The sequence below is a fragment of the Sceloporus occidentalis genome, unplaced genomic scaffold, assembly GCF_023333645.1.
Source record: "Sceloporus occidentalis isolate IW3139 unplaced genomic scaffold, rSceOcc1.0.p SCAF_3, whole genome shotgun sequence".
Classification (NCBI taxonomy): domain Eukaryota; kingdom Metazoa; phylum Chordata; class Lepidosauria; order Squamata; family Phrynosomatidae; genus Sceloporus; species Sceloporus occidentalis.
The window spans coordinates 237,131,940-237,156,277 of record NW_028316983.1 but is presented as its reverse complement, the minus strand read 5'-3'; the positions used below and the strand labels follow the sequence as shown (position 1 = coordinate 237,156,277).

Genomic DNA, 24,338 nt, shown 5'->3' with positions numbered 1-24,338 from the left:
ACTGTAGAGAAAGAGAAAATTGCATACATGGTAGCATGCTTGTGTTTTTTAAATTAAATTGTAAACTATCTCACACTTCCAGTTGGCGCCAATAGCAATCTGCACATTTATTTTTAATGACGCATCAGTTAGAAGTCTGTTTTGCAACTGGTTCTGCTTATTTAATACGTGGGGGGGGGATACAAAGCACAGAGAGGGAGGTGGAGGGTGAGACTGTATAACTGTATGTAAGTCACATACTTTTTTTTGTATATATAATATCCTACCTTTCATCCCATATGGGATCCATAAACTAAACAATATGGCCTGTTTATATGAGGAAGAGTTAGGATTGAGAGCTGATACAATATTCATTATCCAAATACACAACCCAGAATGTGAATGAATGCCTGATTGTTAGGGTCTTTGTGTACTTCTATTTTGTGTATTACTGCCCACAGTGGCAGAGTGGGTAAGTATCAGAGAAAGAGCCTTCTCTGTAGTGGTCCCTCATCTGTGGAATATCCTTCCTTGGAAAATCCATTTAGTATTGTCATTATATGAATTTAGATGCCTCATTAATATATTTTCCTTCCAGCAAGCATATAAGCTGTAATTGCTGCTCTTATTATCAGTTGACACATTTATTTACAGCTAGTTGTGAATCAGCACAGCTGGCCTAATGGCCTCAGCATGTTCCTTTTAAGGACAGCCAAAGCTTTTCCTGTTCTTTCGTAGCTGGCGTTTGGAGCTATGAAGCTCAGAACTCAGAGGACTGAATTGACTCTTGGTCTTCAGAAGTATAGATTTACACCACTGTTCAGGGGGAACTTCACATATACACTGACAGGATTTGGACAGGTGACTAATCAAGAAATGGATCTTGGAGTCATATTAGATTGCAAAATCTAAACTTCAGGCCAGTTATGGAAAAGGGAAATTCTATGCTAGGAAAGATTAATAGGAAAAGGATTAAAAATAAATAAATCTGCCACTATTGTAAAGCTATTCTGAAAATCTATTGTTCAAATACATACAGAATGTTCTGTACAGTACCAACTGCTGCATCTTGAAAAAGATGATGTAGAATTTTAATTGGTACAGAAAAGCAGAAAATCGAGCTGAAAGGTGGAATAAGCAGGGTTCTGAACCCCACAAGCCTGAAGTTCATCCAATCTTCCAATAGGACTTTATTGTTATCTTCTATAGCCTTTCCACAGTTGTGGCATCCAGAAGTGGACTCCTGATGAAGTATCACTAGAAGTTTGTCTTCACTATAAAGTTATAGCAGTTTGATACTACTGTACTTTATAGCATTCATGACTATGGAATCATGAGATCTATAGTTTAATGAGGGTCTGTCACAACCAGCAGGCTACCAAGTTCGGAAATCCAGACTTCAGTAGTTAAAGCCTATACATGAATTAAAATAAATAAATATATGAGACCTAAATCATGCCTAGAGCACCTTCAATGAAATCCAAAGGTCTTAAATTAGGTATGGTTAACATGGCCTATTGATTTCAATGGGTCTGCCCTAAGCAAGATTAAGGGCCTTTCCAGACAATGCCTTTATTTTGCAACCACCTTGCCTCATTCAGGCAGTTTTATTGTCCAGGCTTTCCCATTGCTCTTCCCTGTGTAACTGCTGCTTTCCCCACTGTTCTTTCCATCTTTTATTTTGCAGTGTAAAATTCCATTAAGAAGGTGGAGAAGGAATAATTACACAGTGCCTTTTGATTGGTAGAGCAAGGAGCCATTCATCTGGAAGCATCCTAAGGCTAGATCTAACCCATCAATTTCAAGCCTAAAACTGAAATCTTGCTAAATTATTTCCAAGTGCTTCCAAGTGCTGAAGAGTTGTTAAATTGTTTCAGGGTGTTCCAAATGGTTTTCAAGTGCTTTAAAGTGTTTGAGTTCTTTGTAGATGTTTTTCAAAGGTGATTTTTATCGATCTGCCAATATCGGAACGTTAGAAATACTTTAGAAGGCCAAAATGGCATAGTGGTTTGAGTCCTGAATTACAACTCCAGAGACCAGGGTTCAATTCCCAGCTTGGCCGTGAAACCCACTGGGTGACCTTGGGCAAGTCTCACTCTCTCAGCCTCAAGGGAAGGCAATGGCAAATCTCCTCTGAACAAATCTTGCCAAGAAAACCCATGATAAGGTCACCTTAGGGTCACCATAAAATGGAAATGATTTGAAGGCACACAACAACAAAGAAATACTTTTATGTTCCTAATGTAATGTGTTTTTTAAAAAAATAAATAGCAAATAAAGGGCAACATAGTTCAGGCTTCTGAACCAGAAGTTGTAAATGTTATTGTTTTGGACTTACTTCTGAGAATGGTTATTTATTATTATTATTATTATTATTATTATTATTATTTAAACTATTATTATTTAAACTTTCCCCAAGGCAAGTAAGCTGAGGACAAATGGGAAGTGGGAGGAAGAGAGAAAAATGGGGACATTTTAAAAGCAGCTGAAAAAGTGGGATGACAGATGATCAGTCAAAACTGTCTATGCCAAACTGGGAGTTGGAAGATATGATATTATTGGACACTTTCCCGTTTCTTGGCTTGTTGGAACTTTTATTAAGATTATATGTTTTTAAAAGCACTTCAGAGTGGTCTCCACAAACTTTCAAAAGCAAACAAAATAAGTCTGAAAAATAAATGGACGAATCACCACCCACCCAGGTGTCCTGCAGTTTAACTGTAAAGGAAGTGCCTAGTAAGAAAATAGACCATCTCCCATTTTATTTTATCCTGTCATTTATAACTTTATTACTTTATTACGGCCTATTGGCCAGCACGATTACAAAATTCCAGTTTAAAACACAACATAGGTTCATGTACAGGCAGATTGGAGAGTATAAACAAATGAAGGTCTATGAAAAGTAAGGATAAAAAGCAAGGATAGGACTGCACGATCAGGCAAACACACAACAATGAGTAGGCTGCCATCACCTCGCAATATCCTGTCATTTTCCCACCCTGGGGACTCAAGGCAGCTGATACAGTATAAGAACCAGACCAAATTTAAAACATACAAATTCATCAATAAAAACATATAAACATTATTGTAAAAAGCAACTTAACAACCTATAGAATTGCAACCATTTTAAAACATCTCACCTGACTCCATCCATGGCAGCAGCAGAAGGCTGACTTATTTCAACAGGTATTTGTGTGTGTGTGGGGGGGGGGGGGGGGTGCTTTCAACTCACCTGCCAAATTATGGTGGCCCCATAAATTCATAAGGTCTTCTTAGGCAAAGAATACCAAGAGGCGGTTTTGCCAGTTCCTTCCTCTGAAATATAGCCTCCAGTACAGGAAATTTGTTAGTGGTCTCTCATCCAAGGACTAACCAAGGCTGACTCTTTTTAGCTTCTAAGATCAGATAGGAGCTTGTGTTTTTAGGGTATGTAGTTCATATCAAGAGGCCTTTGGGAACTGACAGATTAAGAAGAACGGGGTTTCAATAATTGTGCTGTCCTTATTTCTTGTTTCTAAATGGTGAAGTTTTTAACTTACTCTAGTTGTATTTTAATTTGTCCATGTTTTTATTTATTTATCTGTTTTACTTTTTAAAGCTACCTTGACTCCTAAGAAGGAAGCCTAGATAATCATAATAAAACAAGCAGCAGACATGCCATGAAATGACACGGTAGAATTCTGCAATGACTGAACAGACTGTACTATATTGAAGTGGTCATATTTTATGCTGGCCGAGCCAGTGTGGTGTAGCTGTTTGAGTGTTGGACTATGACTATGATTTGAATCCTGACTCAGCCATGTAAACCCACTGGCTGACCTTGGACAAATCACACACTTTCAGACTCACAGAATGGCAACGGCAAACCCCCTCTGAAGAAACTTGCCAAGAAAATCCCATGATAGGTTCACCTTAGGTGTCATCATAAGCTGGAAATGACTTGAATGCGCACGACATCACATTTTTAAAAAAATATTTCCCACTTTTAAAAAAAATATGCAAGATGAAAATATCAACCCACCTTGGGTTCTTTCTGGGAGAATGGTGGCATGCAAATAAAATAAAATAAAATCAACAAATTGCACAGACAAAGGTTTGGCATAACCCTTTCCTTGCAGTTCTACTACTTCTGTCTGAAGGGTTTTCTTTATGGAGAGGAACATTCAAAACAGAAAAGTCTTGCCTGTAGCCTGAAGGTGTGCATGCCATATTAACCTCCTCAGCAGTCTTTTGCTCCATCCTGCTGTGTGTGCAACGTCACCTTGAAAGACATTGGAGCTGGAGGGTTGCCTGGTAGGACGGTTTGAAGAGGAGAGGGGATTGCCATCAGAGAAACTCCAGGGAAGTGTGTCAGCCCATGCATTGTATGAGATGCCTATCTCAGTTACATTTCCTTTTAATAATTGAATGGGTCAGCAGGTGTCCTGCTTCTCTCTGCCAAAAGGCAGTAACCCAATCTGTACCAAAGCCTTTTGTGAAGGGGAGCAAGAAGGCCACTCATGCACAGAAAGCAAATTTTCAGTAGGCACCAACCAAAGGACTTGTCATGAGATTATGGAGCTAACAGCTAATTTTGCCCTCAGCAATGTTGGTAGAAAGTTGTTTAATTTAATACAGGTGGGCCTCCATATCCATGGATTCTGCACCAATGGCTTGAAAATATTCCAATGAAAAAATCCAAAAAGCAGACCTTGATTTTACCCTTTCATATAAGGGGCACCATCTAACTATACCACTGTATATAATGGGACTTGAGCATCCACAGAGTTTGGTGTCCATGGGAGGTCTTGGAACAAAACCCCAGTAGATACAACAGCCCATTGTATTTGGTATTTTGAACAGAAACCAGATACAGAATTAAATGATGCTAATGGAATCTTACTCCTCTGAAAGAGATCTTCCTGCAACTCTAGATATTACCTGAATTTTTTTTAAAAAATGACATGCTTTTTTTTAAAAAAAATGCTTTTAAGTTGTGATAAGTAGAATTAATGAATAGATAAAATATATGAGATAAGACATTTCTAAATTAAATTATGGACAAGTAACACTAAGGGAAAGTAAGACTGTTTGGGCAAAGTGGATGGAGATATGTGTGGATGTAATGTAATCATGTGTACAAATGAAGTTTTCTTTTTATAGTATGTAAGAAATTAATAAATATGCTTTTTTAAAAATGAGAACATCATGAATTATTGTACACGGCTAGTTTTAAACCCTGTAGAAATGTTGCCAGTAAGTATGGAAAATACTGAGGTATTCAAACCAGGTATGGTCTCAATCCTATCTCAAGATGTTCTGAATTGAACCTTGGACCTTCAACATGCAAGTGATAGTCTCTACCATTGAAATACAAACTCTTTGAGTGCATCTACACTGTAGAAATAAGGCAATTTGACATCACCTTGACTTTAACTGCAGTGGCTTGATCCTACAGAATCCTGGGATTTGTAATTTTGTGAAGCACTCTTTGGCAGAGAAGGCTAAAGACTACAAATCCTAGGATTCCTTAGGATGGAGCTACTGCACTTAAAGTTGTGGTGAACTTCACACATTCTACAGTGTAGATGCACCCTTTATCTCATGTCTAAGGCCTGTTACAGACAGCCAAAATAAAGCTGCTTCGAGTCACTTTGGAGGTATGCTGTTTAAATGATACATGCGTCCTAAGAGTCCAGAAGCCGAACCAAAGCCACGCTCCAGTCCTAAGGACTGGAGTGCAGCTTTGGTGCAGCTTCCAGACTCTTAGGACGCATGCATCATTGAAACACCATACCTCCAAAGTGATTTGGAGCCCTGGTGGCGCAGTGGTTAAATGCCTGTACTGCAGCCATTTACTCGAAACCACAAGGTTGCGAGTTCAAGACCAGCAAAAGGGCCCAAGCTCGACTCAGGCTTGCATCCTTCCGAGGTCGCTAAAATGAGTACCCAGACTTTTGGGGGCAAATTAGCTTACTTGCTAATTAGCTTACTTGCTGTTCACCGCTATGATCTTTGGAATAGCGGTATATAAATAAAAAATTATTAATTAATTAATTAATTATTTGAAGCAGCTTTATTTTGGCTGTCTGTATAGGGCCTATGATATTAAGATAGCATCAAATGCATCTGAGGAAGTAGATTTTAGTCTATGAAAGCTCATGCTGGCAACTTTTTCTTTCAGTTACTCTCAAAGGTGATACAAGATCTCTCTGCTAGGATACTAAAGTGATATTTGATGGAGGAAATGGTCCTGCCATTATTTCATCTAGATATTTTCCTCTTGCTCTTTGTCTGGTAGCAATATGATGGTTGTAGTACTACTGTTAGTGGAAGAAGAAGTGCCAGTATTTCATTTTAAAAAGTCTATTCCACAGTAACAAAGATTACATGCCATCACAGGTTCTCCTAATCATCTAAATTTGGGCCATATGCAGGCCCTGGACCAAACTTCTGAAGCCTTGCTCTAGTCTCCCCAATCTGCTCCACCTTCCATATTAAAAGAAAATAATTTGTGTGGTTTTATCTGAAAACAATGAAGAAAACCCTTCAAATATGTGAAATCATGCTAAACACCTCCCACCTCCACAAGCACCCCAGAACTCCATAATATCCCCAAGTATTTCCATTTTCTTCTGCAATCCCTCTCAAAAAGTGATAGGTAGTGATGTAATGTCACTTTCTGTGATCATTTTGAGAGGGGCTGCAGAGGGAAATAGAGGTATTTCAGCTTGCTTGGAGGTGTGCAAACTATGGGGAGATGGGGTACCAGGGGAGGGGAGACTGTCCATTGGCCCCCACACACTTGACCACCACTGGTTGAAAGGATGTAATACAAAAGGAAAATGGGATGGGGATGGAAGAAAGGAAAGACAATGTCAAGCTGATGTTCTTAATTATTTTGTAACAATAAGGAAGGCCTTACAGTTCTACTGTGAGCTAGAAAAAAACATGAAATCCTTCTGCAAAGGAATATGAATCAATGAGTAGGATAGTCAATGATCAAATGCAGTGAAATGAGAGTCGGATTTTTATTTTTTATTTTTTCAAATGAACAGCTTTGGGTTTACCAAAAGGCTGGGTATAAATCTTGCAATAAAAGGCTGTGCCAGAAAAGACATGCTGCGAAGATGTTGCCAGGGATGGGAAATGGTAGCCTCTGAAGGGGGAAATTCTTGGGCTTATTTGAACCCAATTTGTGTTGTGTTGAGGATACCAGAGACTAAGAGACTTGGATTATCATTTGATCCATCTAGGAATTTACAGCAAGAAGTACCAGAGTGAAAAGAAGTGGCGACACAACAGCTGGTATGTGTTGGGCTCAGCTCCAACATAACAACATCCACATGGCTTTTTAAGAATTCAGACCAGTTGGAGACAAACCAGAATAAGAGATCTGCAAAGTCTAAAATCTGAAATATATCCCACTCTGAACATGGATGCTCTTTATCTAACAAGAACTAAACAGATTCATAGAGGATACTTGTAATGATGTTAATTAGACATGAAAGATGGATGAAACCTTCATGTGCCGACGCCATAGATCTTGGAATACCAGGTCCTGAGGATAAATGGAAATGAGGATAACTGTCTTTATAGAGATCTGCCCGTAAGCTCCTAAAACAGGCACAATTGCCTTCCAGGACCTCAGAGCAATCTGTCCAGGAGCCTCAATACCAACAACACACTTCCCTCCTGCAAGATATGTAGTAGCTAAATGGCTAAACATTCCTCTGAGAGCCCTGATGGGGTATTTTCCCCATCCTGCCTCCCAACCAACCCCCATAAAGTCATTGTAATTTTAAGTGGGAAAGCCTTTATAGTGCCTAAAATGGGTCAGGTGAAGGGAATGGGATGGTATCACCAATCACACCTCTTACAATGTATGATTCAAGGGGAAATAAGATGTCAGCAATGTGGGGGAAATCAAAGGGGTGGCCAATGAGGTATGAACACATTATGTATTAACAGGATAGTGAATGAAGATCAACAGAAAGCAAAGTCACCGACTTTTTTCATCTATCTCTTTAGCGACAACAATTAGCAAGCTGAATGCTTCACAAGCTAAAGTTAAACATTAGACACTAAAGTAGAAGCTATAGATCAAGGTACATCTTGAGGGGTTGACTGAAAAATTGTCTCCCCAAGCTGTAAAGTTAGGTCAGCCTTTGTTACACAATCACAATTCCAAATGCTGCTACCACCTATGGAACAGGTTAAAGAGGTTAAATTTTTTTTGCCTTCTTCAATCCAGTAAAGACATGAAGGGATGGGTAGTGCCTTTACATGGTTTAGCCAATAAGTGGCACTGGACCTAACCATGTTGGGGGAGTCAGGCATTTCCTGTGTTCTGTTCTTGTTGGATAGATACAATAAAATTCTTGTTGAAGCCTTAACCAATTGCCCACCAGATGTGTTGGACTACATCTTCCATAATAGACTGCCAGCATGGCAATTAGGTATAATGGGCATTGTAACACAACACATCTGACAGGCATCAGGCTATTGGGGGCTGCTGTAAGGCTTCCATGACAGTAGTGGTGACTGATGGCTTCCACTGGGTGCATTCAGTTTTAGTCCAAACTTTAATAGAACTTTCCAAGATGCTGTTGATGTTCAGCACCTTGGATAGCTCTTTTAAAATTCAATCGAAAGTCCGGAGTAGATTCACTACCCCACTGACATGGAATCTAGCAGCCATCAAGGCATGACAGGGTGTAGCAGAATGCCACCTTACTTTCTGCCAGGGCTCTTTATTTATAAAGCACTTATTTTTTCCCTACCCAAAATGGCCCCTCAAAGGAACTTACAACAGAAGAATTAAGAACCTACTAATACAGTGGGCCCTTTGTATCTACTGTGGTTTGGTTCCAGGGCCCCTACAGATACCAAACCTCTGAATGTGCCAGTCCCATTATATACAATAGCATAGGAAAATGGTATATGTTGTATAAAATGGCACTATCAAGGTTTGCTTTTTTTATATATTTTTTAAAAATATCTATTTTCAAGCCATGAATGATTAAATCCATGGATGCAGAAACTGTGGATATGGAGGGCCAACTGTATAGTCAAACAAGCACTGCTATTAATCACAGTACAAAATAGCACCAGTTGAACTGGAAATTTAACATTGAGAAATTTAAGCAGCATGGAGGAATTAGAGTAGCAGTAAAACAAGCAGTCATACCAAGAAAAGATGCAAATAACAATGGGGCAGGCAACCAATTATTAACACTAAACAGTAAAATGTAAATTAAGGAAAATATTCTACAATACTGTCTTAGGCAGAGTGAGGCAACTTTTCCAACATCTTTTGTGGATATCACACATTATTATGGAGCAGGGGAGCTCTTGTCATGATATCCCAGGGACAAAGGAAGGATGGAGGGGGAAAATGGGGAGGTAGGAGTCAAGAAATGTCCCCTCTTCCTGAACATAAAAAGAATTTGGCAAAAAAGATTTATGAGCCAGAACACCCATATTTGATGTTTGGAAAACCATCCTGCAAAAACCATACAGATTTACCTGTCCTGCAAGATTTCTCAAACATATTTCACATGCTTTCCTACATGGAAAAGTCCACACTTCAGTAACTAAGTATTCCAGTAGATATTGTAAGTAGATATTGTATTTATTGAATATCTTCCAACATGAACAGTGGTGTTAAAAATCTAAGAAGCTAAAGCACTGAAGATGGATCTCTTCCGGCAGGCCTTTCCAACTTAGTTACCCTCCCCAGATATAGAGATATTGTCCCCTCATTTGTCTATTCTTCCCCGTCTATGTTTCTGCCTTTTTAAAAATGCTTTTAATGTTTTTATACTATTATTGTTTAATTCTGTTTTAGTATTGGGTATGGGGGAGCAGTAGGTTTAGGGTTTGATTTTAAACTCTATTGTAATTGATGTATTTTATTGTTGTAACCCACCCAGATTCTTCATGATTGGGCGGGCTATAAATAAATCTTTATTATTATTATTATTATTATTATTATTATAAAAAGTACAAAAATATAAATTTAAAACAACTAATTATGTGAAGCACAGAAAATTAAGAAACACTTGGAGACTGCAAGGAAAACTTAAACACAGGAACTATTTTTAAGTTTGAATGTTGCGGTATGAGCATAAGAAATGTGGAAGGGATGAAAGATATTCTTGTTTGTTTAGGTTTGTATATGCGAGTACATGTATGTGTTATTTATATTTGTTTGTTTAGCAATGTTTTTATAAACTGTAAACTTTAATAGAGAAATATTTTTTTTAAAAAAAGTAACTAAGCATTCCAGCAGAATGCAACTGAGGAAGTAGACTGAAGTCTACGAAAGTTCATGCTGCCAATTTTTTTCTTTCAGTTAGTCTCAAAGGTGCTTCAAGATCTCTCTATGTATTGATTCTACAGACTAACATGACTATATCTTTGTATTCCAGCAAAAGAAATGCTTAATCTATAAATCCAAATTGGTGCTTCTTCTTCCTTTCTTTCGAACAGTGACAGACAGCACATCAACCCTAGTGCTGGTGTAGTTGTTGGGAGTGAGCATTGGGTATTAAACAGACCAATGGAGAAGAAAAGAAGAAAAACTGAGGGGACAGGGAGCCATTTGCCCCTCTTTCCATGCTGGTGTATATGTCAATAGCTCTGCTTTTGACGCTCCTCTTCAAATTACAAGTGGTATTAACCTGTTATAATTTTGCAGTGTGGGTATACTTGTGAACTGGGGTGGGAAGAGCTTGCTCCCTCTTGATTATTTTTCTTTTGTCAGGGAAAAATATTTTATTCATTTGTTCATTTTATTCAAGCAGGCCTTTGGGTATATAAGTTGGTTTGATGGCCAGCTGGCTACATGTGCTATTGTTATGTTCTGAAAATTGTTTGTTTTTATATTCATTTTTATCAGGATTTTGTTGTCAGTTTTTGTTTTACTATTTTTGGCTGCTTTGTGTCATTTTTGAATGGCAAGGTAGGACATAAAGTAAAACAGGATAACTTTGACCAATAATCATGGTGTCGTAGGTACTTATGTATTGGCTAAGCTGCTAATGTTTCTGATGCAATCATCTGTCTATAAGAGATGACCACAGACTACAGAAGAGTTGTGACCCCTTATAGAAGTGTTGTGTCTTATAGAAGAGTACAGAAGTGTTGTGAATATGGATGATAATAATAGCATGTTTCTTTGTGTATATCCAGGAGGTGCTGTCAGACTGAGTGAGCAGCAAGGCATCAAAGGTCACTTTTCAAATTGCATGAGACATAAGTTCCCAGTGTCTGTTAGGCTTGTGCCAAGTAATGATTGCCAGGATACCAGATAATACAATTGGGAAGTGTAAAGCAACAATAGATGTGACATTGAAGAACCTCGTGTAAAGTCTTGTTGGAGAAATGTGGCAGAGTAGCAGTGCGGTAGATGACAATAGTGGTTGTGATGATGGTGTGGTGGTTGATCTTTTATGCAACATCCCAAGGTAGGGCAGCTGCTGCAGGATGGTCCCAGTGGAAATCAGCTTGCCACTGTGAGATAATGAGTTTGAATGTGACCTGATGATCTTTGCCTCTATTGTGCACATTGTAAAGTATACCTCCCCCCAATTATTTAGCTTGGATGTCAGGGAAGGAACTAGGGTTGCCAGTTCAGGATGGTCTCCATGCCAAAATCTGAGACATAAGGATGACCCCCCCTGGTGATGTCATTAAGTGTTAGCATGAAGTAGTGGTTTGAGAGTTGGACTATGGATGTTATCATATGTAGGTCCTATGTGCTTCCATCCCAAAAATGATTAAAGTGGTGGCATCCCAGAAAAGCAAGCCCATTTGTTATTGGTTATCACACACAGAGCACAACAAGGGGTTAAAAGCACATTAAAGGGGGTTCAATGTGGATTTGGCTATTAAAAGGAGACAAACAAATCCCCAGTGACAGCGTAGAAATACCTTTTCTGAGCATACTGAAAACTGTCATTTCCACAAGTGCCCCCCCACGTGCTCCAGGGAGGGGAGGAGAGGGGATATGGGGGGGGGGGGGAATCCTCTTTGCCACAGCAGCCCCAAAAGGTGTTTCCCTTTGCAAACTCCAAAACACAGGGTCCATAAGCCTGCCTGATTCCATGCCCTCCTTTATGTCCTCCATTCCTCCCTCTGTCCAGGAGGACTTCCAAAATGCCCTCTCTGTCCCTTTGCAAAGTCCAAAACAACACACACAGACACACAAACACACACACAGAGGGTCCATAAGCCTGCCTGATTCCATGCCCTCCTTTCCCAGGGCATGTCCTCCATTGCTCCCTCTTGTCCAGGAGGACTTCCAAAATGCCCTCTCTCTGCCGTCTCCCAGCAGCAATTCCCCAGGAAGCCTAAAGAGGGGAGTGTGTGCATCTATCCCTTTAAGAGATGAGAGGATTCTTCCTATTTAGCACAGGAAGGCGAACGAAGGGAAAGGGAAACGAAGTCTTCGGAAGCTTGCTTTCCACCTGGCTGACATGATGTGAAGGGAGTCAATTCACAGGCAAAATGGATGTGTAAATCCGGTAGTTTTGTGAATTTACTTATTTCCTGGTTGACCTCACATTCACCCTGCAATCTCTTCTGATTGCATGCAGTGTCATGTGGAAAGCAGCTGCAAATTGGTCCCTAAACTCTGGATGAACCTGCACTGGCCCCACTTCAGAGTTCCATTTTTGCCCCATGTGATAACGTCCTATGACTCTGGAGACCAGGGTTCATTCTGCGCTCAGCCAATGGGAGACCTTGAGCAAGCCATATGCTCTTAGCCTCAGGGGAAGGCTATGGCAAACCTACTCTGAACAAATCTTGCCAACCCCATGATAGCCTTAGGGTTGCCATAAGTTGAAAATGACTTGAAGGCATGCAACAACAACAACAACAACAACAACAACAACAACAACAACAACGAAACACCAACCACAGTTGCCCATGGCTTCTCATTCAAATATGAGGTGGGGGGACATATTTTCCTATTTGTAAATTAAGAGAAATGTCTTAGCTAAAGAAGCTATTCTCAGATCAAGATGAAATGAGGGGATTATTCCTTTACATGTCATTCAGGAGAAAGGATAACCTAGTTTACTTGTTTCTGTACAGAAAGAGGATGCAGAGCAGAGTAGAAAGTGAGCTGTGGCCCAACTCTGATTGGGAGGAAAGAAAGAAGCCAACTAAAGATGCAAGCAGTTTGGCACAACTTTAAGTGTTGTAGCTCCATCCTATGGAATCTTGGGATCTGCAGTTTTACAAAATCTTTAGCCTTCTTTGCCAGAGTGCCCATGCCTCACAAAACTACAGATCATAGGATTCTCTAAGATCGAGTCATTGCAGTTAAAGTGGGGTCAAACTGCATTATTTCTACAGTGCAGACTCTGAGAAGTTTATCTCATGGAGATTTTTGCAGCTCAGATCCAGGGTGACTCCTGGTTCAGCTATGCGAATTCACATTATAATGTGAATGTTTTATCACCCCTGGTTGCCCTTCCATTGCCCTTCCAAAACAAGGGGGAATCGAATCCAAGGCATGTCACATGATGCGGATTCAAGTAAAGCAGAGAGAGTGCAAATTGTATTAGCACACCAATGGGATTCAATGATTCGAATCGGCACCTTTGTGCATGCTCAGTGGGGGTCTGAACGCATCGTTACCTTGTACATTTCCGGGGTGAAAAGGGGGGCAAGTTCTTGTTCCCTGTTTCGCGTAATTGAATGATTGTGTGAATATTTGCCTCGTGAATCTTTCTGTGTCTTCTTCATTCCCCTTTTTTATTTTCCCTTCCATTTCAGCAATTTCAACACACAGATAGATATGTAGCCAACGGTCTGTTTAGGGGAATTTTATTATTATTGTTATTAGCTCAAATATTGCAAGAGGAGGGCCTGCTACGACAGCCCTTGCAGAATCGTCTCCCGATATGTATACGGAGTAGACCAGGGGATTCCAATAAATGGAGCTTAGACAGACTTCTAGAATTAATAACCAATTTATTTATAAGGGGAAAAACACATACGATTCACTAGCATACACACACACACATACAAGGCTCAGGAAAAGCATAGGTTAGCATGGAATAGGATTTTAGGCATCACTGGGGTGATACGTACCAGAATGTAGACTCCCTCCAGGAATCCAAATGGAATATGATGAGGATGGCATGAGGCTTAGCCATGGAATGACTGGCCAGGAATCAGGGGCCAGGAGCCAGGTCAGGGTTCAAGGGGACAGAGCTTCCCTCTGAAGTCCAGACTGGCCCAGTGAACAAGCAAATCTGGGAGTATTTATAGGCAAAATCTTGCTTCTGGCAAAGGTGCTTGATGGTGAGAACAAAGGTGTTGAATTACTTGCTTTTCACCTGGATGTCCCTGTCTGATTGTCTTAGTGGTCTTAAGCTGCTCGGACAACAGACCTGGGGAGGGGGCAAGAGCCTCAGGCAAGGCAAACATTTGCTCTTCCTGGTCATATGGTAATCCTCTTATGCGACTCTCTAGATATGATGATGTGGGTGCCCCTCAGGGGTGTATGTACCTGTCCTCATGCCTTGCTGGCAATGGTGGACAGGCTGTTAGAGTTCATCTAGGGGTCATTAAGGGTTATCATTTATACCAAAATATATATGGAGCAGCATGGGTAACAGATAGATAGATAGATAGATAGATAGATAGATAGATAGATAGATAGATCTGTATATTCACATTCACGCACATACATACATGTATATATTCCAAAAAAAAAAAAAAAAGAGAGAGAGAGAGAGAGAGAGAGAGAGAGAGAGTTGCCCTACAAACACACCTCCTCCTCCAAATAGCAGCTGGGAAGTGCACCTGAGGCGGGGGGATAGGAAATGGAAGAAAACCATAGCTCCCCCCCCCCCCCCCATTGCAGATGGGAGATATGGGAAGCTCAAGGTGAAAAACAGGGTCTTGCCCAGTTCACGTTATAACGTGAAAATGTTTAACAAGTGCATAACCCCCAAGAAAGGTTTCAGCCTTATCCCTGCAACAACGGAGCGAACAACACCCCCCCCCCCTCGGTTGCCCTGAAAGTGATAGGACCACCGAAAGGAAATGGGGGGAAATGCAGCATCACATATTGGGAAATTTGCAACCCGGGGGGGGTGGGGTTGCGGTGGTGTACCAGAGCAGAAGCAAATTTGCATTCCACATCAGACCAATTCGGAATGAAATCGAAGTGAGCGTGGAAGCGAATTCTGTGAATTCACTTTTTTTCCGAATTCATCAAAATGAGGAGTCACTTTGGAATCACTGCGGAAGCACCACAGAAGGAGAGCCCATAGAAAGGAATCGCCTCTGATAACATATTCACATTATGATGTGAATTTGCATCATGGACCCACAGTCATGTTGGATCTGAGCCGCAAAAACCTCCCAAAACCTCCGTGTGATAAATGCCTGAGAGAGTCTCTGTAAATTGCAGCAAAAATTCAATTAGTATTTAGAACTTGCAGAAAGCTGCTGCTCTAATAGCTGAGTTAGAAATTTACATACAGCCATTATTTCTTGCGTGGAAAGGAGCCTATGAAAACTGGAAAATTTGCGCCCCCATCTCCCATCTGGAGATGACCCATGAAAACTGGAAGCTCAGTGCCAGGCCCTGAGACATGGCAAGCCAGGAAGAAATATTGCAGGCAAAGTACAAATTCTTAGAAATGAATATATTTTCTAATGCAAATGCCAGCTAGGCAAGTGTGGATTTCATTTTAACAACAAATAAGGAATGTTCAAACTACAGCCCTTCTCCCCAGCAGAATGTCTGCCCTGTTTTGTAGGGTCCTTGATCCCATGGACATTGGTTGCACACTGAAAATCCTGTTCAGGTACTCAGTGAACACATGGAAGGCTGGCTCTCCAAATCTTTAAAGGGACATGCTATCTCCTAACTTGACCTCCAGTAGCTCTCACCAATTAGAAGGTGTCTTCTTTATGGCTGAGAAGACAGACACAGGGGACAAATGGTCAGAGAAAAACCTAAGTCTCTGGGGCCTGGGTGACAAATAAATAATATATTACAAAATAAATTTTGGTATCACAACAAACCAGTGAGTGGCTTAATATGTGTTTCTAAATTTAGGAAGGAGGGCCTGATCATTCATTTTGTCCCAGGGCTGGTGCCAGCTCTCAGCGGCTCTAGTCACCTTCCCAAATTCTTTATATTTTAAGGGCTGGAATGCACAGCATCTTCCCTCTGAATATCATTTGCTGGAAGGACAAGTAATTGCTTTGTTTGTGGTTGCCCAGCTGATGTTCTCTTTGTGGACTTCCCTGAAGCCAGTGCAGATTTGGGCTCTTTGTCTGAGCCAACATTTCTTGCTGAAATGTTACATGAAATGGTGTGTTAGTAAATTTCAGGTTAGGGCTTTGAGGAGTTACAGTCCAAAACATCTGCAGAAGAACAATATGATTCCTATTCCTAATTTAGCCCATATGAACTACAAAGTCTTAGATGGAAAGAGAGTTTTTCATTAAATCATTCTAAGGTTCCATTCTACATATTTGGAATGGAAAAAGCTTGAAGTTTATTGTTGTTGCTGCTGTTGTTTTAAACTTAACAAGAGAAAAGGCAAAAGTGACAGATTTGTCCAGTCAGGCTCAGAGTTTTAAGGGCATAACTCTTTAAAAAAAATTCTGGCTTTGAATACCCATGTGGTCATAGAGTGTTAGTGCTGAGTTAGAGTTGCCTCCTTTTTTGACTGCTTAGTATTAACATCTGTACTGCAGACAGGGGCCCTTATCACACGACGGGTTTTGCAGCTCAAATCCAAAGTCACTCCTGGTCCAACCATGCAAATTCACGTTAATCCACAGTCAATCCAAAGTGACTCCTGATTTTTGTGAATTCGGTAACAAGTGAATTCACAAAAATTGTTTCCAAGCTCACTTCGATTTCAATCTGAACTGGTTTGGTGTGGAAGATCACCCCAATCTCGTCCCCCTTGGCCCCCTGCGCCCTGCATCCTTCTACTCCTCCTTCACCCTGATCTCACCCCCAGTGACCCCCTGCGTCCAGGTCCTGCATCCTCCTCGTCCTCCTCATTCACCCCGATCTCACCCCCAGTGACCCTGTGTCCTACTCCTGTATCCTCCTCCTCCATCACCCTGATCCTGATCCCACTGGCCCCCTGTGTCCTGGTGCTAAGGAGGGGACAAGCGGAGGTAGCAGGGAAGGATGACAGCATCCAGAGCCCCACTGAGCATGCACAAGGGTGCCAATTCGAATTGTTGAATCTGTCTGGTGTGGTAATTTATTTTGCACTCACTCCACTTTGCCTCAGTAACGAGCACAATTTCGTTCTTCACATGTGATAATTAATCACGTGAATTGCGCTGGATTCGAAGTGACTCTACTTCCCCCTCACTTCAGAATGGCTCCAGATTGGAGTTCCAGTTTCACGTGTGAAAAGGGCCAGGGACACTGTGGTCCTTTCCACATTGGAAATGACTGTACTGATTCAATTTGACTGCTGTGGAATGGACAGAATTTTGTTCCAGTACAATAGGATGTTGACAAGCTGTCCAGAGAAGGGTGACCAAAATGGTAAAAGGTCTGGAAACCATGTCCTATGAGGAATTGCTTAGAGACCTGGGTGTGTTTGACCTGGAGAAGGGAAGGTTAAGGGGTGACATGATAGCCATGTATTTGAAAGGATGTCTTGTGGAAGACTGAGCAAGCTTGTTTACCACTGCTTGGATTCAAGCTACAGGAAAAGAGATTCCATCTAAACTGTAGGAAGAACTTCCTGATGGTAAAAACTGTTTGACAGAGGAAGACGCTCCCTTGAAGTCTCCTCCTTTGGAAGTTTTAAACAGAGGGTGGATGGAGGATTGCTTTTATTGTATATTCCTGCATAGCAGGGGGTTGGATTGGATGGCCCTTGTGATCTATTCCAATTCTGTGCTTTTACATTTATGAAGAATTTACCAAAAAAATGGGAAAATTCTTTCATATTCAGGATAGAGGAATTTTGTGTTTTAAAAAAAACATGGGGCAAGAAAACAAAACTGACAGATTACTTGCCTCAAAGCTGGTCCTTTTAAATTGAGATGCCAAGAACTGAACCTACAGTCTTCTCTATGCAAAGTATATGCTCCATCCCTGACCATATTTCCAGTGCTAGGGACTGAACCTATTTTGGGCCTGGGTTCAGCACGTTGGATAATGCCTTTAAGGTTCTGACTAAAACCCAGAGTGGATTCACTGCCCACGGACATGGAAGCCACATTTGGCCACTACATAGTACCATTTTTGGAGTGCAGGTACTCCTTGCTCCCCAACACTTTTAGCCCCTGATGCTACCACTGAATGTTTTCTTCCTGACTGGTACTACTGGGTTTCTGTGCTTTCTGTCTCCTTACTAATATTTCCCTGCTTCTGTTTGCAGAGATCTTCATAGCATAAAGTGATGTTCGTTCCCTGCAGACGTTTGTTGAAAACTACAGTGTATGAGCCAGCCACTTTCAGACCTTTACTGACAAAAAATGTTTGCTTACATAGAAAGAAGGGCTGTGATTATCCTCTGCCTGCGTTATATATCAAGGTCAAAACTCTGTGATTCAGTCCATTGTTTAGGAATAAAAGAGAGATGATCTCTGGCATAGCAGCAGACAGCTACTGTAGCAACACTGTAAACTGCCCAGCCATCCTCCCCATTTTTTTGTTTTAAATTGACTAGGGAAGGTGGCTGCTCAATTAAAAGTGACATGACATAATCACCCCCTTTATTTCCAATGGGCAGAGGTGAATTTCCATGTTTGTCAGAGGTGGAGAAAGTAAGGATTGTGGCTCATAGACATACTTTTGCTGCAGTCAAAGCACCCCCACCCCAGTTCCCCAAAGCCCCATAATTAGCCCCATTTTGGGGAGTAATTTCTTAAATTACCCAAAATAGGTGAAAACACCTTCCTACACATAGCTGCTTACCTCTGGCTTGAATAGAAAAGAAGGCATTATCCTTGCTTACGCCATTGTACTACATTGAATGCCCCAACCTTGCTGATTTTGGATGCTAATCAGAGCTTGGCCTGAGTAAGTATGTGGATGGGAAACCACCATGGGAACTACAGGGATCTCCAGTCAGGAGTAGGAAAGGATCCTGCTTGAACTCCTGTAGAGTTAAGCCCAGTACATACCTTCCTGGATGTCTGGAGCGGCGGCGACATTTTTTCCTCTGCAGGGAAGCCGCAGCTGCCAAACCACACGGCTTCCCTGCGGAGGAAAAAGAACCTGCAAAAAGCAGGTTCTTTTAAAGCCACAGGGGTGGCATAACCAATGTGCCACTGGTGCACTATTTATGGAAGTGCTGCTTGGCAACATGCAGATGCCACGCGGTGCTTATGTAACCATGGCGGCACCCATGTATACAGGGTACTGCCATTGTTAGGGCGCTGCGCCGTACTAGGGTTAGGGACCGTGTGGTTGCTGTGCGGTGCCGTAACCCTAGTATGGCACCAGCACAGAGCATTAGCACCATCTGTGCCTTAGTATTGCCAAAGTTAATTACACTGCATACCCTCCAACATTTCACAGGTGAGAACTGGGACATGTGTGAGCAAGCAACATCAGAGTGTGGTCAAAATATCAAAGGTTATTAATATAGGAAGAACACACAAGCTAGGAGAGGCCACAGAAGTTATTTAAAGCTGAGAAGGGCATAGTGTAGCCTGTAGACTGCCTGTGGTCCCTGCATCCCAGCTGTGTGCATGGTGTCAAGCCAAATCAGCTCTCTGAACTTCCAGAGGAGCTGGTGGTGATGAAATGAGTGAAACAAAGACTAGAGCGATGTTGGCAGAAGACTCAGCCTGACTCAAGTGCCCATACTGTGACATCACAAACATTGTCCCTTCCTTGTCTCACTTTTTGGGTCTGAAGTATCAGAAAATGGGATGCTCTTGACCTGACAGCCCTGATTATCATCAGTAAAGCAATGTTGACAATCAGAGATCGAACAAGATGGAACGGGGAAAGAAGCACTGGGGTTTGTGCATGAGGCCATTGGTTGTGCATTCCTACATTAAGGTACTATTTTGTATGGAAGACTGGAGTCTTTTCTTCTTTTCTTTCTTTTCTTTTTACACAATGGCTGGATGCATCTTAAATTGAGCACTCTTTTTCAAAGATATTTTCTCTTTGCATATCATTCTGGAGATAACAAGCTCCGCTTTTTATTTGTTTGTTTTTGTTTTGCTTTTTGTATTCTGTCTGACTGCCAGAGAAGAGAGAGCAAGTGAAAATTGAATGTGTTTTGCCTTTTAAGAGTTGGAATATTAGAATAGCTTTGAAAATGAGTTCAAAATTCAAGGCCATTTTCTAATGTGCGCACACACACACACACATACACACACACACACAGAATCTTTTTCTTCAGCATCTTTTTGGCATATTTTCCTCTTTGCATTTTCTATGGCTTGGAGCTGTTGGCCTTTATTTTCATTTGGCCTAACCATCCATCCCTAATCTAGTGCTCTCCAGATGGACTAGACTGCAATTTCCATGATCATGCTGGCTGAGAATCCAGGGAGATGCGATCCAAAATATTCTGAAGGGTACCAGATTGGGGTCTAATGTATGGTTTGAAATGTCTAGGCCAATAAAGGAGTTTTTGCCTAGAGCTGAAATCGTGTAAGATTCAATACCAGTTGAGCCTATTGGAGGAGAATCTTCTATAGATGGGGTGCCACTATTAAGGAGGCTCTTTTTCAGCCCTAACCCAGCTAACCTCTGAGGTGGAGGCAAGAAAGATTGGAAGCTGTGCTGTAACAGACCAGATTGTCTGTTTATCTACCTGTTTTATCTACCAATATGGAAATGGCTTTTAGGGTGAGATCCTTTGAATTATGTGTTACCTGATCCTTTTAACAATAGCAATAGCAGCTTCATTTATATACCACTTCATACCACCTAAGCAGTCTCTAAGCGGTTCACAAGTGTAAGCCAATTGCCCCCAACAAGCTGGGTACTCATTTTAGAAACCTTGGAAGGATGCAAGGATGCTGAGTCGACGCTGAGCCCCTGGCTGGGACTGAACTCACAACCTTGTGGTTTGTGAGCGAGTGGCTGCAGTACAGGCATTTAACCACTGTGCCACCAAGGCTCCTCAAGAGATGATAGAGATTAAATTTGGGGTGTTCCACACACACAACTTGTGCTCTGCCCCTGTCCCAGAATGCTCTTTACTGTTAAAAAAGTTAACCATGGCATTCGATCCCAAATTCTTAGCTTCTCTATTATTATGGTTCTGTAAACCTGTGACACAGTGATCAGAAAGGTATCATCCATATGTAACTCTAAGGGAAATCACATTCAGAGAATCCAGGGGTGGCGTGTGCCCATCAGGCTTTCCACAACCTCTAGAAGCTACCACTCTCTGAATTTTTGATTGGAAAATTCAGTACTTAATCCACTATGCCCTATATTTTGAGAATAAAGTTGCGAGCCAATTAAAAGCTTTAGAATGATTGCAATGCCTTGCCTCACATCCAATTAATTGCTTACTCATCCAATTAAAATAAAAATAAGAACACAGTGATGCAGGGAATAACTTGAGGTTGGCTGGTGAAGATGATAGTTTTCTTCTGCAACAGAATACAAGCAAAAGTCCAGCTATAAGAAACACCTGTGATTGGTTGCCTACACAAAGAGATGTAAATGGATTGCTTAAAATAATAGTAACACCGTCAGCACTGAGCACACTTTCACTAGGGATTTCATTAAAATTGGATTTCAAAATCCACATTTTAATCTGTGTTGAATGGATTAGCTGTACCATTTAACTGACTAATGCATTTCGTGTTTAAAATGTTCCACCCATATCTGAAGGAGTGCATCAAAAGTGAGAGTTTTAACTTCTCTCTTGTCCTTCCTCAAATGAACTTGCTGCAGCAATTGATTAATTCTATTTTATCTAGACACCAACTTTTAAAGGTAGGAGTGGGAATTGTGTGGTCCTTTTGATGTTGTTGGACTGCAGTGCCCAGAAGACCAAGTCAGCAATAGACAATGGCGAGGAAAACTGGGAGAGAGCCAACAGTTCCCTATCCTGTCTTTTGACCACCAAATAGACGTTTATTCAGTGAAGGTATATTTCCTATAGGATCTGCTGTGACCTTTACTCTGTAGATGCAGAGGATAAGGGAGGGGATTTGGGAACTCAAGTCAGGGCTTAAAATACAGTCAAAAAGGTTATGGTGAGGGGCATTCCTGCAACTACCTTTAATCCATAACAGGTCTTATGTGGGCGCTTCTGTAAGGTAACAACCAACCTCCTGGAAAGGTATTTCTCCAGACCTGAAGTAAAATGAGATGCTGACACCATGGTATGATCCTGAAAATCCAAATCATACGATTTTGTTAGACATCCTCAAGCCATTATAGAGCCAATATTTTCCATAAGGATGATTCTACACTTCTTTTCAGTTGTGGTTTTATTCAAGTGCTCAAGCTATGCTTTCAGGAATAATGTCATTTATACCCTTTCATGAAGTGATTCCAATTTAAATGGTTATGTGAAAATTGGTATGTCAAACACAGTAGAGTGAAATTGTTTACTTCAGAGAGATATCTACTCTATAATGGATCCGTAATCCATGCCATAGCATTTCCAGTTTCTATGTATGGTTATGAAAGTTGGACAGTAAAGAGAGTTGATAGGAAGGGCATCGATTCATTTGAAATGTTGTGCTAGAGGACAAAGCTGAGGCTATTGCACTTTGCTCATATTTTAAAAGCAGCTGAGAAAGTGGGACAGCAGAAGATTCACTGGAGTTATCCCAACCAAAGCAGGACAGTTGGAGGGCATTCATTATTGTCTTTTGACCCAAGATTTATTAACTATCATCGCTTCAGGAGCCTTGTTCCATATTGAATGTCCTGAGGACCACAAAATTGAGACTAACTTTGTCACTTTTTTTTTCTTTGTGTAGGTACCTTTCTTGTGGTGACGGAGGAGACATGAGATCTTCAACCTCCAGGCTCTCCAGCTTTTCCTCAAGGGATTCATTATGGAATCGGTAAGACAGCAATGAGACAATGGCTTTCTTATGTCTGCTGGCATTGTAAATGGGCTTTGTGAAGAGTCTCTGGCTTGACGTTAAGTACTTTCTGGTTGACAGGTCCTAAGGTCAGGGACTTTTCAGTGGTGATCACACATCTTTGAAAATCCCTGGGAACTGCATTATCTTTGGCAGTCCCCAGGAACTACATTATCGCTTCCCTACTCTAATGACTTTTAAACATTTTCCCCTGCCTGGCATATGATTGGACATAATGAGGTACACTTGAACCCAGTGATTGGAAGGGGTTGTTGGATACAATCACTCACCCCTTCCTCTGCCTCTTTTTGAGGGATTAGTTGGGAACAAATAAGACTCAATTTAATTCTTTTGTGTAAGAATGGCCCATGAGATTCATCTAATATTTGAAAATTACAAGGCTGCCTTATCACAATGCAGTTCCTGTGAACCACTGCTGAGAATGTTGTGGGTGTGGAAGAGGGAGGTGGTGGTGGTAGTTTACAGAGCATGCTCCCCCCCCCCTTCCCCTTTCAATCTTGCAGAATGCAGAACGGCCCACAGTGACCTTAATATCCTTTTTGTTTGTTCATGCTGTGAATGGCAGGTGCCCAAGTGCTGTTCTCAAGTCTGTTGTGTACTTTATAAAACCGCTAAAACTGCAGTCGGTTTAACATAGACATCCTGAGCTGACCTCCACAACAATTTCCAAGCAAACAAAGAAAGGGGAGAAAAAGAGGGGGGGAGCTCCCAAGGATGACATTGTAATCCTACTACATTTGAATACAAAGTTAAGATATTTGAGGTTACAATACTTGAAAAGAAATGTAAGATCAGCAATTCCTAAGTTTAGTGGGAACAAGCCTTAATTCTGTGGTTGCTTGAGACACTAAAAGGAAGAATGTGTTGTAGAGTGATGTCTACACTAAGCAGTCAGAGAAGAGAAGAGCATCTCTAGTCCAGCTATCCCCAATCTGACAGAGGCTCCAGATGTGTTGGACTACAACCCCCAATGATGGGAATTGTAGTTTGGACACACCTGGAAGTTGCCAGACTGGGCAAAGCTGTTCATAACAGTTGCTGAAGCCACTCACTGATTCTGCATAATTGAGGACCAAATGCTAATCACTTTAATGTCTGAAACCCATTAGAAAATGTGTTTCCTCTCAAAAAAAAAGCTGTTGAAGCCTTTCCCTAATTGGATCAGGAGCTGGGAGGAGGAAGGATCCAACCCTTTCTGTAAACCCAAACCAGCTGTTCTTTCACCTCCCCCCAAGTATTCCTGTTAGGCACATTTGGGGAAACATAGGAGTTTATTGTACTGGCCCTGAAACGGGCCCAGTGCATTCTAAACG

At 41.2% G+C, this 24,338-nt stretch overlaps 1 protein-coding gene across 1 annotated transcript in view; it reads left to right on the top strand.

Annotated features, from left to right (window-relative positions):
* ASAP1 (ArfGAP with SH3 domain, ankyrin repeat and PH domain 1) overlaps positions 1–24,338 on the top strand; it is a 180,653-nt gene that overhangs the window by 5,711 nt on the left and 150,604 nt on the right. Inside the window, exon 2 of the mRNA XM_089517960.1 lies at positions 22,897–22,983. Within this exon, the coding sequence (XP_089374086.1) occupies positions 22,925–22,983 (59 nt within the window). The 5' untranslated portion in view covers positions 22,897–22,924. The remainder of the gene's footprint in view (positions 1–22,896; positions 22,984–24,338) is intronic.